The 16,796-nt window shown below is 42.0% G+C and overlaps 1 protein-coding gene and 1 long non-coding RNA gene across 3 annotated transcripts in view; one reads left to right on the forward strand and one right to left on the reverse strand.

Annotated features, from left to right (window-relative positions):
* PPARGC1B (PPARG coactivator 1 beta) overlaps window positions 1-16,075 on the forward strand; it is a 163,676-nt gene extending 147,601 nt beyond the window's left edge. The window contains exons 9-12 of the mRNA XM_053293881.1: window positions 750-828; window positions 2,905-3,026; window positions 5,902-6,056; window positions 8,864-16,075. Of these exons, the coding sequence (XP_053149856.1) occupies window positions 750-828; window positions 2,905-3,026; window positions 5,902-6,056; window positions 8,864-8,967 (460 nt within the window). The 3' untranslated portion in view covers window positions 8,968-16,075. The remainder of the gene's footprint in view (window positions 1-749; window positions 829-2,904; window positions 3,027-5,901; window positions 6,057-8,863) is intronic.
* The window catches only part of LOC128344210 (uncharacterized), a 64,112-nt gene that overhangs the window by 31,900 nt on the left and 15,416 nt on the right, over window positions 1-16,796 (reverse strand). The window lies entirely within an intron of this gene.

Consider the following 16,796-nt stretch of genomic DNA (forward strand, 5'->3'; position numbering starts at 1 on the left):
AAGCTATCTTTCTCTACTGGTAGCCTTCTAATACAGTAGAGCAGGTACAGCAAGTGTGAAAGCAAAGATCAAGCCTTGTAAATAATCTCCTTGAGGCAGGGAACCTATCAGTTTACTAATTATACTCGGTTATATCCCATGTACATTTAATGATTCAGTAATAAGAATAATACAAGTAATATTATCATTATTATTCTTTATTCACAAAAACAGATGTTATTGATCGGTTTGTTTTATCCAGACATCGAGTCCTTCCCAAGGATCTGTGATGCCTGCATTTGATTGTCAATTTTGTTGTTGTTGTTGTTGTTGTTATTACGGGAACTGTGCACACTCCCATTTTCTGATTACGTGCTAGTAAAAACAACAAGATAGGTGCAGGCAGTGATCATCAGCTAGCCTCCTGATGGGTAGGAGGGTTCCATTCTACCCAGCAGCTATACCCAGCTGCTGAATGAGGTAGAAAGAAAAGCCCTCCTACCCAGCAGAGTGCTAGCAGACTACCTTTCCTCCCGCCTACTATCTTGCTTTTTTACTAGCACACGGTCAGAAAACGGGAGCACACAGCTCCTGAAATTGGGTAGGATGCTTGTCCTACCCTATTTCTCATGTGAGCAAGCCTAATGTCTCTGAATGTCTACCGACATTGTCCATAGCATTCTTTGTTTATCTTTTAAATGGATGTGCCAAACCTTGCAAGCAAGGCTTCTTTGTGAATTCAATTCAAGTGCCATCTTGTTTGCCAACAGATGTGAGAATGGCAAGCAGTGTCAAGATGGAACTGTGAGCAACCAGGGGCAGATGGAGAAGAGAAGAGAAAAAGCCATTGTGAGTGACCTGTGAGCTCTGTGTGGGTTTTGCAATGAATGAAGTGGAAGTGGTGTGGTTTCCAAACAGAGCAGATGGCTTCCTCTTTCCAAAACTCATTTGAATTTGGGGACAAAGCAGTTTATAGGCCCTTAGTTCAGCTTCCGCTCCAGAAAGGACAGACACAGTGCATTGGCTGGTGTTACAATATCCTTTGGAGCAATGCCGGTTGAAGAAAGAGTATTGGAAAGAAATAAAGTGTAAGCAACTGGCCACACATTGAGTTCTTGGCCTGGGAACAACCCAGGGCCAAATTAATCAAGATGTATTTGCAAATTAGCAGTGAGGAATGGAATCTTGGGGAATTCCTGGAATCACTGAAATCAGGCAAACAAAGGAGAACTGAAATATACATGAGGTTACTCATGCAAAAGAGGAATACATTTAATGCCACTATTTTGCTCTGCTAGAGGACCTCAAACAGATTCATATTTCTCATACTCTTTCCTCACTCTTTCTTCGTACAGTAAAATGTTGGGAATGGAAGTTGGCTTTAAAATTTGTTATGATTTCTTCTGTGAGTTGGCCTTTTAAGTCACACTCATTATTGATGCATGCACCATCTACAGCAGCACAAAACCCTTTCTGTAGCACTGCAAGTGGAGCAGGAGACCACACGTCGAGAGCTCACATGAAGGCAAAGAAGTTTGCAGTGCTGTGATTCCCGTTCATTCACTCAGTTCCTCACAGCTACTGGTCCAAGACTTCCAGTTGCAGATTTTCCTGTTCTGCAGGATCATTAGTAGAATGTGCACAAAATGGATTTTACATTTTGTTTTGAGCTCAAAATAAAATGCAGATGGCCGAAACATTTCATCAAAACAGCAGTCAACCCGGTTGTTTCAACGAAACTAAACTTGAAACATTTTGAGTGATTCGGCCATAGGGAACAATGGGGAAACTCGAAACACCCAGTTGTTCCCCTTGGGTAGCGTTTTGCACATCCCTAGTCATTAGTTTGCTGCTTATGACTACTTCTTGTTCTGCTCTTTGTTTCCTTGACCTTAACAAAGAAAGCAGAAGGCAACAAAGTTTGTCAGATTTAGTTACTTCCTGGATTTTGTTCCACCCCCAGAAAGTTCATGACCTCCAAGAAAATAACAAACATGTGTTTTTTTCTGTCCTGGGACAATAGCATAATCTTGCCACGTCCCTGAAAGCTCTCTTCAGTCACTTGTTAATGTCAATGAACCAAGTAAAAAGCAGGGGGAAAGGAAATTGACTTGGAAGTACAACTGTTCAAAACTGGTCCCATCCAGTCATGCATCTTCACTCTTTCCCTGCATTTAGAATCTCATTTCATTCCCAGAGTATTTATTTATTTAAAATATTTCTATATCCCACCCCTCGAGCACACTGTCGCTCGGGGTAGCTTACAATCAAAGAGTAAAATGAGCAAGGTGAAAATGCTGGGCAGGGCCTCTCATTCCACTGATACAGAACATATTCTGTTGGTGATTCTGTGCACAATGCCAGTTAATGTGGCTAGAAGAAATTAATTTATAGGCATACAATCCCTCAGCATTCCCTTACCCTAGAGAATTCTACTCTTCTGTCCATCCCTTCCATCTCCCGCCTGTCACAGGCCAGGCTCCCAGAAAATTTGGATTAACTAGATGAAAAATACCTTCTCATAATGTCAGTCCCTCAGGGATCCATCTGGCAGTGGCAACACCTTCCTAAACAAAGCTCCAAGGGAGCATTTAGCAAGACTCATTCATATTATTGAGAGAATATGTCTCTGAAGTTCTCCTATAACTTTGCAGAAATGCTTAAAGCGAAAAAAGCTGCTGCCTCTGAAAGAAAGATGTTAAAAAAAAAGATAAATGATGTATAATATGTACACTAGCTGTGGAAAAAGAGCAAACAGTCATTCTTCAAAGAGCTGTTTGCCCAATAGATTGTATGCCTTTGGACCTGTCTTGACATACCAGCCTGCTGCCTAGTTCACTTGTGTTGAGAAGGGGTGGGGAGGGGACTGCAAGAGCAGAATCATACAAGAATTGTATGGAGACAATTATTGTTGTGTCTGAGCAGGGGGAAGGCCGAGTGGTGTACATCAGAAACCTCTCCAGCAGTATGAGCTCCGGTGAACTGAAAAAGCGTTTTGAAGTGTTTGGAGAGATCGTTGAATGCTGCGTTTTGACCAGAAATAAAAGGTGGGTCAAAAATTATTCGTCCCTTCTCTCACTGCCCGGGCTGACAGAACAATGTTTTTAGAAATATGAGTCCTGTGAAGTTTGCTTGTCCTTTCTGCAGTTGAGAGGCATGGATTCCGTCCTGCCTGGAGCTGGAGAGCAGGAGAATGAATGTCCCTTTCATGGGACTCTGGGGATATCTGTTCTCTGGGGAAGCGTCTGCTTTTTTGGTATAATACAAAACTGAAAAGATGCCTCAATGCGGGATTGTAATTTGCCTTGTGTTATTCTGGGGGACTGATTCTTTGAAAGATGCTTCTCACTAGGGTTGCCAAGTCTGACTGAAACTATTCAGGAAGATCTTTTAATCCACTATTTTTTCCATTATTTTTCACAATAGCAAGCCATTAAAATCTCCAGGATTGCTTTCAGTAGTCGCTTAGAAATTGATGTCAATTTCTGGAGACCTCAGACCAGTCCTGGAGAGTTGACAAGCGTACCTCTCATGCTCTGTGAATCCGTTGGGTTGTAAAAGAAGGGTCCTCCTCAACAAAAGAAATGGGGAAGCATCTGTAATAGATAGAGTCTGGCAAGCACAAAGGATAAGCCACTCATCCATCTTAGGTTCTAACAACTTACAGAGCTTGGCATAAAATTGAAACCAAAGTAAGCAGGCACTAAATGGCCCTCTAGTCCAGTTGTCTTCTGCCTAAGGCTCATGCTCTCTGTTACTTCACACATTCTTGGCTAATAAGATAAGTAGAATTGCCCTTAGTTTCCACTGTCACCCAACTGTATAAGGGAAAGTACTATTGTTATGAAATATTAAGTGGTTGCTGGTTCGAATCCCTGCTGGTATGTTTCCCAGACTATGGGAAACACCTATATCGGGCAACAGCTATATAGGAAAATGCTGAAAGGCATCATCTCATACTGATGATGAGATAGCAATGGTAAATCCTTCCTGTATTCGACCAAAGAAAACTACATGACTCTCTGGTCACCAGGAGTTGACACTGATTCGACAGCACAACATCACCTTTACAGACCTCACACAGAGACTTGCTTCCTAGGGATCTGCACGAATCGATTTTTTTTAATTCAATTGGTACCCGAATCAAATCCCCCCTGGTTTGTTTTGTGTCCAAATCTGTCCCCTTTGAATCACCCCAAATTCAATTTGGATTTGATTTGAATTGATTTGGACCACTTATAAAGGTCCTAGGGGCACCGGATTTTGAAGGAGGGTAGGTCCCCATGGGTGCCACCTACCACCCACATTTCAAGACAGTGGGGCACTTGGTTGATTTTTAATGATTTCCCCCCCATTTTTAATGATTTTGTACATTTCCACCATAGGAAAAAATGGGGATTTGAAGTTGCCCTATCCGAACCCTAACATGGATCCCCACTCTTTTTTTTAAGCTAAGCTCTAGCCCTTGTAGAAGTGGAGTTATGGAGAAAAATGTGTGGTCACTATTTTTCAAGTGTTTGGATTCTTTGTTGTATAATAACTTTTCCTCATAATGAATCTCTATGAGGATTCATTACACACCTTCATTTCTTCTGTTCATTTTGACTGTCATTGGACAGTGCCAACTGTCAACTGCCATGTGCCAACTACACCACCACCACCACCCCGGGTTTATTTTTTAGGAATATTTAAGTATTTAGATTCTTTGGTGTCTTCAATACACACCTTCATTTTTTCTGTTCATTTTGACCCCACTACTTTGCACGTGGTGGGAATTAGTGGCATCCCCTATGCCAACTACCGTCCAACCCTCAAGCCATTGTGTACTCAGTTAATATTTTAGGAATTTTTGAGGGGGTTAGATTCTTTGGTGTGTAATGAATCTGCATAGAGACTCATTATGAGGAAAGGTTATTAGACACTAAAGAGTCTAAACACTTGAAAAAAATTCTAGAACATAAACTGAGTAGTATCCCACTGCTTTGCGAGTGGGAGGGCTGTAGCTCAGTGGCAGAACACCCACTTTGCATGCAGTAGGTCCCAAATTCAATCCTTGACATCCCCATGCTAGACTGAGAGACAGCATTGTCCGAAACCCTGGAGAAGCTGTTGGCAATCAACATAGGTAATGCAAGACTGGATGGGCCAATTGTCTGATGTGGTACAAGGCAGCTTCCTATGTTCCTGTGCTCCCTTGGACACAGTGGGATAAAAATAAGGATAAAATATGTATTTAATAATAATAATAATAATAATAATAATAATAATAACTACAAACAAAAGCATGACAAGGTAGCAGGGATCATACACTAGAACATCTGCAAAAAATAAAAGCTACCTGTAGCCAAAAATTGATGGGACCATAAAATTGAAAAAGTTGTCGAAAATGAAGATGCAAAATTATTATGGGACCTGACTACAAACAGACAAATATCTGCCGCACAATACACCAGATATAACTGTAGTCAAGAAGAAAGAAAAACAAATTAAAATAACCAAGTGATAGCAGAACAGAAGTACAAGAAATAGAAAAAAATCACAAAATACAAAGATCTACAAACTGAAATTGAAAGGCTGTGGCAGAAAAAGACCTAAATAATCCCAGTGGTAATTGGCGCCCTGGGTGCAGTTCCAAAAGACCTTGAAGAGCACCTCAACACCATAGGGGCCACAGAAATCACCATCAGCCAATTACAAAAAGCAGCTTTACTGGGAACAGCCTATATTCTGCGACGATATCTATAACAACAGCAACAACATTGACAATAAAATTCAGACATCCCAGGTCCTTGGGAAGGACTCGATGTCTGGATAAAACAAACCAGTCAATAACACCTGTCTGTCGGTGTAAACAAAAATAATAAATGTTCCTAGCTAAGTTTACGTTTCCTTACTGTTGCCATTCATTCTCTTACTACTCAGGGGAGATAAATATGGCTTCATCACATATCGGTGTTCAGAACATGCTGCCTTATCCCTGAAGAAGGGTGCCTCCCTGAGGAAAAGAAATGAGCCCTTGTTCCAGCTGAGCTATGGTGGCTTTGGACACTTCTTCTGGACCAGATACCCTGACTTGGGTAAGCCAGCACTCACCTCAGGCCAAAGCTAGCCTTGTGTTGGGTTTCTGTTAGTGATGGTGTTTATTTCTTCATGCCACTGCCTCCTATTGTAATTGTTATCATTGGTACTTTGTGTACCTTTTCTGTCCAGCAGATTTATGTCTGTGCATTACTATTCATGGCTGTTTACACAACCAGAGGTTCCTGGTGTTGCTTCAGGGTGGTTGGACACAGACAAAGAAATCCAAGAAGCCTCCGCTCTGCCCACTTTCTCAGACCCTTCACTGATCACATGTGTTTGCAAAGAACTCTATTTTCCATCAGTCTCTGCCTCCCAGAAATAGCGTCAGATATGGTTTACATGACCTTGAGAAAATAGAAAGGCAAGCCAAGAGTTCCTAATAATACTCTTTTCACTTTTCTCAACTCACTCCAGCTTTTAAACATACTGTAAAATATATGAGCAAAACACTAGCTGAGATGAGTTCTGGCGTGTTATCTCTGGACAGCTGATTATATAAATAAATAGTCAGTGTTGATAGGTCACTTGTGAACACCTTGTGTTATTCTGCATTAGATAGCACATGAAATCCCATTTTGACATTCAGAATCTATCCATATTTATTTATAGATAAATTTTGTAACCCGCTTTTGAGTAAAGCACCCCCAAAGCAGCATGTAATCAGATTAAAACACAGTAAAACAACATTTTGGGGGGTGCACTTTAAAAGGAGGGAGACAGGTCTCACCTGCCCCTCCCTTGCTCCTCCTCCGCCCCCTAGTGATGCCCTAGAAACTGAATAGTTTCTATTCAGCAGCCAGGCTCCCTCTTTGCCCAGCTGCATCTTGCTGGGATCAGGAAGTTCCCTATTCCCAGCAGCCTTTGAGCAGTGGCTGGACACTCAAGATGGTGTCTGCACATGCTCAGATGCCATTTCCTTCCTGACGCAGCCCAAAGGCTTCTAGGAACCGGGAACTTCCTGTTCTCAACAAGATGCAGCTGGGCAAACAGAATAGATAGCCCGGCTGCTGAATACAAACAGCACCACTGGGGGGGAGGGGGGGCGGAGGAAGAGCAAGGGAAGGGCAGGTAAGACCTGCCTTCCTCCTTTTAAAGAGCTCACCCTGCTGCCCCCTGGATGTGCATGAAACACTTGGTGCACATCCCTAATCTCTTGTCATATATTTCAGCAAACTACATGGATGAGAATTTTACCTCCTGTTATTAGATCTCAAACTATACCTAGCAAAACATTCCATATTACTTATGGTGTGTGATCTGTGGCAACATAATTCTTCAGACAAACCAAAACAGCCTTATATAAAATAACTCTGGGTTTAAAAAAGCCCAAACATTCTATTGTTACTTAATGAAAATAAGAGACACAGGTGCTAGTACTTTCATAATTCAACCATTTAATAAAGCTATAATAACAACTCTTTAATTTTATCAAAAACCTCAAACTCACAAATGTGAAATGTCTGAACAAAAATCTGTTTGTTCAGCCGAATGGTACATAACCCCATAAATGTACTGCAGCTGGGTTTTGGGGGCAGGGGAAAAGCAGAGCAAGCCTAACTCACTTGGCTCTGTGAAATTCTGCTCCTCGTTTGGACTGCAGCTAAGGCTGCTGTGTTATCTGTCTGTTTTTCTCTCCCTAGCTGCTCCCACCATATGCCCCAGGGAACAGGGGCAAACTAAAAGCCTGTTTGTTTTACATTACATGATTACATTAGCTTCTTCTGTGAAGCAAATATGTCTAACATCTGGCCTTACTTGAAGATGCCTCTTCACCAGGATATTAAGAAGATCTTCTGTCTCTGACTGATATTTGCATTTGACAACTGACACAATGAATTAGCAGTTTAGCACCTAATGTGCAAATGGTGAAGTGGAAGGAGCCCAAACTAAAGGCAATTGGCTACTTTGGTAGAGTTTTCAAACATCTGTTCTTAAAGATGCCTTGGGTTCCATGGCAAGGCTCACCCTCAGTGGGCGCGGAACCAGCTGAACGGCAGCCTGGGTCCAGCCCTGCCTGGTGGCCCCTCTAGCAACATCCCGTGCACATGACATCACGTTCACGGGGGTGTGGTTCAGGCTCCGCAGAGCCCAAGCGTGCTCTCCCCCTGTCATTTCAGGCAGCACTTGCTGCCTGAGACAGCATGTATTTCCCCTTTTCTCCCTCCAGCAAGGGAGAGAAAAGGAAATAAAGGCAGTCAGATAGAAAATGCTGCCTGAAAAGGACAGGGGAGAGCTCGCTCGGGCCTCTCTGGAGCCTGGGCATGAGCACGGGGAGTTCACTTGGGGCTCTTCCAGAGACGGAGCCCCCACCCCCTGCGGGCTTCGGCAGCCCCTTTCATTGGCGGCCTGGGTTCTTTGAACTCGTTCACACAATGATGGCTCTGCCCCTGACCCTCACCAATTACAGGGATAGTTCAAGGTAGGCAGGAGGGTCAAATCATTTGTTGCTTTAGGCAAGAGATCAGTTGCCATGGCAGTGTGAAAAGTTGCTAAAAATGCCTGTGATACCAACCAATTGTACCTCAGGTGGAGGTGGCACACAGAGCAGATAATCTCCAATAGTGGGAGTGTGAGCTGGATCATGAGGTAGCAGACCATCCTTCAGATATCCTGGACCCAAATTGTTTGTTTTGTTGTGTCCAAGTTACTGCCAATACCAATATTTTGAAGAAGCCAAACCTTTCCTATCTGTTTTTTCTTTCTTTCTAAGAGACTGTATTTCAGTCCTTCTGTGTCCCTGATGAGGCTCTTCATCTTTCTTTGACAAGTATTTTTCTTTGTGTTTTGTCTCTGCTGGTACCAGATTCCAATACGGAAGAGTCCTCTCTGGCTCCGGTAAAAAGCAAATACGAGACCATGGATTTTGACAGCCTGCTGCAGGAGGCCCAGGAAAGCCTGCATCGGTAACAGCCTTAACCTTTGAGGAATACCTCAATACCTCAGTCAAGGCACTTCCAATATGTTTACGTTTTCAAAGAAATGATTAAGTATACAACAAGAACGAGAGAGAGAGAGAGAGAACGAGAGAGAGAGAGAGACTGCTGTCCCTTTAAATTGATGTTTACATTGAACAAGCTGCTTCTGTCTGTGAGTCCCCATGGTGTTGATGTTCCACTGCCACACCTTAGTATCTTTGCTTCTGACTGGTTGTGTTAGGATGAGCCCGCAAAAGCCTCCTGTTCCTTCCTTGTCCAACCCGTTTCTCTGACTGGCCCCTCGTCCCCACTTCCGCCGAGGAGTCGCAGCTGTGTTCACCATACCTTTTTTTCTTTTTTGTCTGTAGTGTGTGATGATGAAATTGTTAATTGTGAATAGAATCAGGATTGTAAACTAATTTTTAATAGAAGAAAGAAATATATACTTATAATGTATTTATGGCTCAGATGTACTGTAATTCGGATTTATTGTACCGCTTCCTTGATTTTTTAACTATGCACTGTAATGAGGCACTTGACCCTCAGCAGATGTGGCCAGTCCAAAAGGATGCCCCTCAATCTGTGGCTCAGCTGAAATTTGTTTTTCCTCTGGTGGAGAATCCAGTCCTTCCCTTGAAGAAGTAAGGTATTATCTAAGGAGTTGGTGGTACAGCTATAGAAGCCATTTCTTTTCTTTTGTATGGGCTGAATTTTGGGATCGCCACTCTCCAACTGTTGATTCCATGAGACACAACAGCTCACTGTAATTCCTCAGTCCAGAGCTGGCTCTGGGTATAAAGGTATAGAGTTTTTAGATGGCAAATTTCTAAAAATGAAATGGGAGAAGAGCGGAAGATTGTCAGGATGGGGTGGTCATAAGGTACTGAAGCTCCATCTGCTTTCCTGATCAGGGAGACGAGATGAGACTGCAAAGGTCTGAGAGCCACCTCCAGAAGGGTTAAGCCAAAGGTCCCTTCACATGATATACACCATAAAAGCAGCTGTTGTTTCACAAGGTCTCAACAAAACAAAAAATGTGAGAGTTTGAGGTATAGCAAGATGGAGACATTCATTCAAAGCCATACATCACATCACCAGTAGCCTCAGGAATAGATTTGCATCATCTGATCATCTTACCAAAGCAAAATCTGCTGCCAGGTAAACAGTGTGAGGCTCTTTCTATAACACCCAGCAAAAAAGGGGCAAGGGAAATCTTGCACTTGTGCTAGCCATGAATACACAGTGCTCAAAGCTGGCTCATAGCACGTGAGTCATTCTGAGCATCCATGCTGCATTGTGAACAGTACTCTCCCTCTGAGCAGAATTGAGTAAGCCATAAAACGTTCAATAACCACTCCAGTTGTCCCAGGAACTTGTGTGTCTCCATCTATAATTCTGTGAAATTAATTTTCTTCTCCTTGTCCCCCGGAAGAGGCACAGATGCTACTGCCCATTTTGCCTGCAGCTGTTTTCCTTTTTGCTCTAAGCTAAAACTAATAAATACTACTACTACTATTTATATACCACTTTTCAACAAAATTTCCAAAGCAGTTTACATAGAAAAATAAATAATAAGATGGTTCCCTGTCCCCAAAGGGCTCACAATCTTAAAAAAAGAAAGAAAGAAATAGGTAAACACCAACAACAGCCACTGTGGAGAGGGGGATGCAGAGCTGAGGTTGGATAGGGCCAGTTGCTCTCCCCCTGCTATAAGAGAATCGCCACTTTTAGTGCCTGTTTGCTCAGTTAGCAGGGGTCAGCTGGTGCCCTCCTCCCCTCCCTTGACTTCAGGTCTGTAAATCTGTAAGTTCACAGACCTGAGGTGTCCTTGTGCAGGAAGTCAGCATTGTGTAGGGTGGACCAGGCAAATGATTCATGGAGAAGAGGGCTCTTTGATGTTGATCAGGATGCCCAGCCAGAATATGTGTGCCAGTCTCATGCTCAGGACACTGAGTAAGTGCCAGGGGAATGGATCCACTTTGAAATGGTTACAGCTGTCATCTTCTAAAGCAGCTCCTATTCACTGCAGTTGCAGGCAGTCTCCTGTGCTAAATACACAGCTGCTCTTGGGCTTGGTTTAGACTTTGAAGCAATGTCCAGGGACATGATAAGACAACTAAGAGACCAGTAGAAGCATCAAGGCACAGCATTTTTCCAGTGAGGACCAAATCATCACCATCCTAATTCCTCCAATAGTCACCATGTCATTAGCTGTTTTTTACAAAAAGGCAAGACCTCTGGGATTCAGCCATCCCATGTAGGTCAGTTCTCTTCCCTTAAGGTCTCCTTGGCATTTTCATGTATTTAATTTGAATGGCAAGGCATGCGCTGCCCAAGACATTGGCCACAGTCTGGCTTAGGCCTAATTCAGGCCGCCCAAAGGCTTACCTGTGCGTTATCCCACTGGCAGTACAGTGAGGTGAAAGAGTTAGCCCCTATGTTATCCCATACTAATTATTTTTATCTTTTCATGTGGAGGTTTTATAAAAACAATGCTCATTCCATGTGGTAATTACCATCACAATTTCTTGTCTTACTGCAAAAAGTCATTGTTTGTGTATTGGCTGCTAACAAGTTGCTTGTGCCACTTCTGTCCAGGAACTGATGGAGCAATTGCCAGACCATTAGATCCTCCTATAATCAGCCCAGAGCAACTCTGGCCCAGATACGCATCTGCTATTGACAAGTGCCTCATTGTAGCTCTGCCTTTTTCTGTCCTAGTATTTCCTCTCCACAATGATGTTTACATGTGATTGCTATAGAGCTTACTGTAGAATGTACATAGCGACACTTTTAGGGTGGGTAGGACTGTCCTGTCCTGTGCTGTACCGATGTTTTCAGAGAACAATCGAACAGGAAACAAATTTTTAGTAACCACCCCAACAACCAATAAGTGGAATTCTTCCATCTCCTGGCTTGGTTACAAAAGTGGATCAAAGTTCACACCTGGCTTTGGTCAGAGAGATGGAAAATGCATCAAATTTTAAGCTTGTTGAAAGTGTTGAATGCAGCAGCGGAGGAGGAGAAGGAAGAGTCCTTCTGCTATCTAGAAGGAGTTGCCTGCAGTGCGAGTCACCTGCGAACACTGGTTTGTAGTGATCTGATTGTAGATCTCAAGTTACTTTTAAGAGGCTGGAACTTGCCAATGATATTAGCGCATGCAAACACATGCTCTTGGAGGAGGAAGGAAGATCCTGTAACGCACACAGCCTCTCAATCCTAGGCATAGGAAGAGGTGCAATAAGTGGTCTTTGTGTTGCCTGAAGCCTATACAAAAATTTATTTTTATTATTTTGCGAGAAACGTCACTAGGACTTTATGCAATATGCACACGTGCACAAACGCACACACATTTGGGAGAAGGGTAATGGTGGGGTACTGAGCCCCACACACTGCTGCTGGACACAGCAATAGCTGTGAATCCAGTAGCATTGAATGTAGAACCTGAATGGTATGGCTTGAAAAGCACGCACATTTAATGCTGGTTATGGCAAACCAGTACCTGTGGCTTATATTCATGGCTTTTTGGAAGCGCACACCTAAGTTCATGTTAACAGTACAGGGAACAGTGCAAAAAACCCCTTTGCTCTTATTTGCACTCCTGGTAACTTGGGTGGTTGCTGTTCATGATGGGGGCAGTTTTGGGGAGAGATCTATAGCAACGTATTCCAGGAGACCAGAACTCACTGAATATCCTTAGTTTTGAATAGCAGCAAGCTGCAGTGCTCCATATGCACTGCAAGAAGTAGTTCGGGGATGCTGCTGATTACAGTCCCAATTATGTACAGCAGAGGAGGTAGTAGGATCATATTGGTGTAATAGTAGTCCTGCTTTACACCCATAGGTCAGATCAACAGAGTGGGTGGGTCTATAATAGGCCTAGAGAACTTGTGACCCATCAAGCCAAACGTAGACCACCAGCCTGCCAGGGACTCAATACGTCGCCTATTCATGCTCCCTGCCTGGGACTGCAAAATGTGGCCGGGGAGTGGGGAATGATTGGGGGAGGAATATCAAATATCTTGTAGGCATCAGTATGTGGCTAGAGTGATCAGCTTGGTGGGCCGTACAGTCCTGTCCATACCAATGTGAGCATTTTGCTCATACTGCAGGAGCAAATTCTTTTCACTTTGGAAGACCACGGTGCAGTCCCCAGGGCTCACTAACTAAGCCTGGAAGTAACTAGTATATGTAATACAATTTGCTGACTTAATGCTGTGAAGGGGAAAGAAAAGGTTATCCATTCTTTAGGGGAGAAGAACTGAAATGAGCTTTATGTCTCACTATAGCCATCACTGCCAGTAATGTTTGGGCAGATTCATCTTGGAGCAGTTTTCTTCAGCTCACTTTGAGATGACAGGGACAGTATATTTAGGCTCCTGGCTAAGAATGGCAGAGTGCCTATTAGCTAAGGAAGGGAACTGATTACCTTGATGGTCACTTTCCCTGTCCCTTTAAAAGAGTCTGCTCCTTTGTCTCCCCACCCCCCAAATAGTCTTTTGCAGGATCTGCCTATTTCCTCCCCTGTATTTTTCTCTTGATAATATGCATGACGCCAACATCCCCATGTTCAAGGGGTAGGCCTAGCCATAACAACGAGCAGCAGAACAAACCAAGCCCTTGGCAGATCAGATGAGAAACCAAATAAGGAAAGAAAATTCATTTTCTAGGATGTTTCAGGAAAAAAGGGTGTATTAAGAAAGGCAATCATGAGGGAGACATTTATTTTTTTAACTAAAACAATATATATATATGTGGGTGCCTGTATGTGTGTGTTTTGAGAGAGCGAGAGAGAGCCCTTCTAACTTCCTTTTTTTCTTTTAAATCAGGAAAAATACCTTAATGATAGGAATAAGTCATAAGCCATTTTCTTACCTTATCCCTGATCCTTTTAATAACCATTGTTTTATGTGAAACACAAATCAATATTGCTAAATTCAACAAGTGAAACCTTTGGAGGAAGAAAAAAGAAGAAGAAAGTAACAGCAGAAAAAGACTGTGCACAGAAAAGCCGGCTTCCAGAATCACTTGACTGACACATTCATCCCATATTTCTTCTCAGAACAATTTCTCTGAGCGTTGCTACCTCCATGAAACTTTCCTGTTGGCTTTTACGCCTTACCTTTCCATGGTTAGTATCAGATTTTCTCATTAGCCCATGTTGAAAAGCCTTAGAGGAGTTTCTGTGTGTATGACTCTTTTATTTTCATTTTCCAGATGAAAATATGTCTATCATGAGCTGAGCATTTGTTCTTACAACAGGGTAGTCCATCTGTGACGCTCTTTAGCAATATAAGTATGCAAAGCCATTTGCTTTCCATTTGACTTTTTAAATGAAGATTCTACAGACAACTGTATGTCAAGGCCTCATTTAAATGAAATACTTACATTCCCTTGATTTGATGTTAGATTTCCCATGATCCCTTGCACCACTAAGACTAATTCCAATTAATCATTCTAATGTGGTTGTTGGCCTATCCATAACATTTTCATATATGATTACAGGTAGTGTTATTTTGGGGCAGTGTACACACCTGCCCCCAAATAACCTGGGGTTTCTGCATTTTGCATTTACCTTCAGACGACTGCAAGTCTACAATTAGCAGCGACTGGAGGAAATGCTCTAGAGCTAAGTAGCTACCATGGGGTAAAACTAATTTATTCTAGGATAAATGCCACAAAAAAGTCACATTTACATTTATGATGCACCTAATGCAAGAATATCAGAGTACTACCTGTATCTGGATTGTACCACCAAGCTACAGGTGGGGGCTCACATGATGGAATGCTCTTCCATACATTCCCTGCACATAGAAAACTAGCATGTCAGGGATACAATTATGGCTAGAACCTCAGTGAAACTAGGTTTATATGGCCCAGTGTAGGAAGCAGAGTCTCAGACTCTCAATCAATGAGGTAGACCATATAACATGCATCAGCCTTAGGTTCATTTGCCCTTGGGATGCATGGCTTATGTAAACCATGCATAAGCTATGATCCAATGTGCACCTGGAGATCCACAAAATCAGGGGCTGTCCCTTTTCTATTGCTTAAAGCATTTCCCAACTTTGAAGAGAAAGAGCAATCTAGCTTCACAGAGCTCTGTGATGTGTATCAGAACAACCCACTGGACTGAGGTGCTTAATTTTAAAAGGTCACTTTACATTGAAGTTTTTTAAAAATCTGGAAAGCTGTTTTATTTTCTGCGTGGAAGAATCTGTGTATATGATGTGCATAGCAAACAAACACCTGCAGAGTCTGGTTTCAATACAGCCATTGGTGCTTTAGAGGCATTATTTATTAGAAAGCTGAACAAGAATGAATTAATACCACTATTTGCAATGTGTGTTTATGAGTGTATGTGAGCCAGAGAGAGTGCAGAAGACTAAATTGATGCATTTATTGAGAACGGTGTAAGAATTTCACCTAAAAGAGGGGCACATTTGTGATGTTATTTATAATAAAAGTTAGATTATACTTTTTTTGTTTTTGAAAAGAACACTGCTAATAATTAGAAGGGCCCAATTCTGCCTCTCTTTTACATGTATTAACTAAGTGGTAACTTACTCCTGGTAAGTAAAAGCAGCAGGATTGGCCCCTTTTGTAATTTTTTAAAAAATCAAGTTTTTAGTTTGCTGTTTTAAAAAAAGTAATAGAGAATTTTTATATTTCACTTAATTTCTCCCCCAGTTGTGTTCTGTTGTGTCCTTATTTATGTAATATACTTTAACCTTAATTGGCATAGATTCCTATGCCTTTCCTTTGTTATTGTCATTTTTTAAAGAAAGATTTCTTTCTAGTGTGATTTCAACGTCTACCTTCTAAATGAGAGAACGTTTTATTGTATTTTTACATTGTCAGATTCTATAGTTTCGTAGATGATTTAACCAAATTGCTCAATGTATTCTCTATATCTATCTGGTGGGTATATAAAAGTTCTATTTTAAATTGTGTAAATACTTCAGAACTGGCTTCTTTTTGAGACTCCCTCGCTGTGGAGTTACTTGTTTACATCACAAAGACTGTAGAATCTCTACATTCATGTACTGTAAATAGTGAAGTGATCTGCCTATAAATAAACCATAACAAATATACTACTATGAAGTCTGACATTTCCTGCTTGATAATGACTCAGTTTGCTTGGAATTCTGTGTATCTTTTTGGAGGCTTGCTGTTCCAATTATTTGCATTCTTTGAGGTCAAGGTAGACAGCTCAATGAAGGCATGCACCCAATGTGCAGTGGTTGTGAAAAAAACAGCATCCACGTTCAGGATCATTAAGAAAGGAACTGAAAACCAAACTGCCAATATTGTAATGTCTTTATGCAATTTAAGTCATCAGGCCACACTTGGGATTCTTTGTACAGTTCTGGTCATCAAACAAACAAAAAAACACCCACACCTTTATAGAGTTGGGGAAAGTGCCAAAAATGACAACCAAAATGTTCAGGAACCTGGAACATCTTCCAATGAGAAAAGGCGAGCACATTTGGGGCTTTTTATTTTATTTTAAAAGGTTATTAAAGAGGGATGTGACAGAGGTTAATAAAATTATTAATGGTATGGAGAAAAGGGATAGGGAGAAGTTTTTCCCCCTTTCCCATAATATTAGGCTCTACAGTTAGCTGATGAAATAGACTGGCAAGTGATTGAGGACAGGCAAAAGGAAGTATATAGCCCATAATAAAGATGATCACACAACCGCTTTGGGTGGGTCTGGGAAGGGAGAGAGGGAAGGCAGGATCATTTCTACCTTCCCCCACACTAGGGATGTGCACGAGCCAGTTCAGCGCCCTCCTCTGGGAGGAGGGCTGTTGGCAG

This window comes from Hemicordylus capensis, chromosome 2, assembly GCF_027244095.1.
Source record: "Hemicordylus capensis ecotype Gifberg chromosome 2, rHemCap1.1.pri, whole genome shotgun sequence".
NCBI classification, from domain to species: domain Eukaryota; kingdom Metazoa; phylum Chordata; class Lepidosauria; order Squamata; family Cordylidae; genus Hemicordylus; species Hemicordylus capensis.